The 457-nt window shown below is 60.4% G+C and overlaps 1 protein-coding gene across 1 annotated transcript in view; it reads right to left on the bottom strand.

Moving 5' to 3' along the window:
* Positions 1-8: 8 nt before the first annotated feature.
* Positions 9-457, bottom strand: part of LOC104620206 (protocadherin beta-8-like) — a gene marked incomplete at both ends in the record, with an annotated part of 1,356 nt that continues 907 nt past the window's right edge. The window contains one exon of the mRNA XM_010286356.1: positions 9-457. This exon is cut by the window's right edge and continues 907 nt beyond it. Coding sequence (XP_010284658.1) covers positions 9-457 — 449 coding nt within the window.

Raw genomic sequence — 457 nt, 5'->3', positions numbered from 1 at the left:
TTGCACACCTTGTGAGCGACAAAGGCTGCTGTGGACACGAGGAACAGGAGTGACATGAAGACCAAGGAAATGATTAAATAGGTTGTCAGGGAGCCGCCCTCATCCTCCATGGCCAGGCTGCTGTGTGGTAGGCGCATGTCCGAGATGTCACTGAGCAGGAGTGCACTCAGTGCTGTGGTGGCTGACAGAGGTGGGCGCCCGTTGTCTCGCACCAGGACGATGATCTTCTGCTTCACAGCATCTCTCTCTGTCACTGGCCTCCTCAGCCGCACCTCTCCACTCTGGGCACCCACTGAAAACAGCCCGGGGTCAGTGGCCCTCAGCAGGTGGTACGAGAGCCACGAGTTCTGCCCTGAGTCAGCATCGACAGCCACCACTTTGGTGATGAGGTACCCCGCCTCAGCCGACATGGGCACCAGCTCACTGGATGGGGGGCCGGCGTCCCGGGGTGGGGACA

This window comes from Phaethon lepturus, unplaced genomic scaffold, assembly GCF_000687285.1.
Source record: "Phaethon lepturus isolate BGI_N335 unplaced genomic scaffold, ASM68728v1 scaffold13394, whole genome shotgun sequence".
Classification (NCBI taxonomy): domain Eukaryota; kingdom Metazoa; phylum Chordata; class Aves; order Phaethontiformes; family Phaethontidae; genus Phaethon; species Phaethon lepturus.
This window is presented reverse-complemented; position numbering and strand designations above follow the sequence as displayed.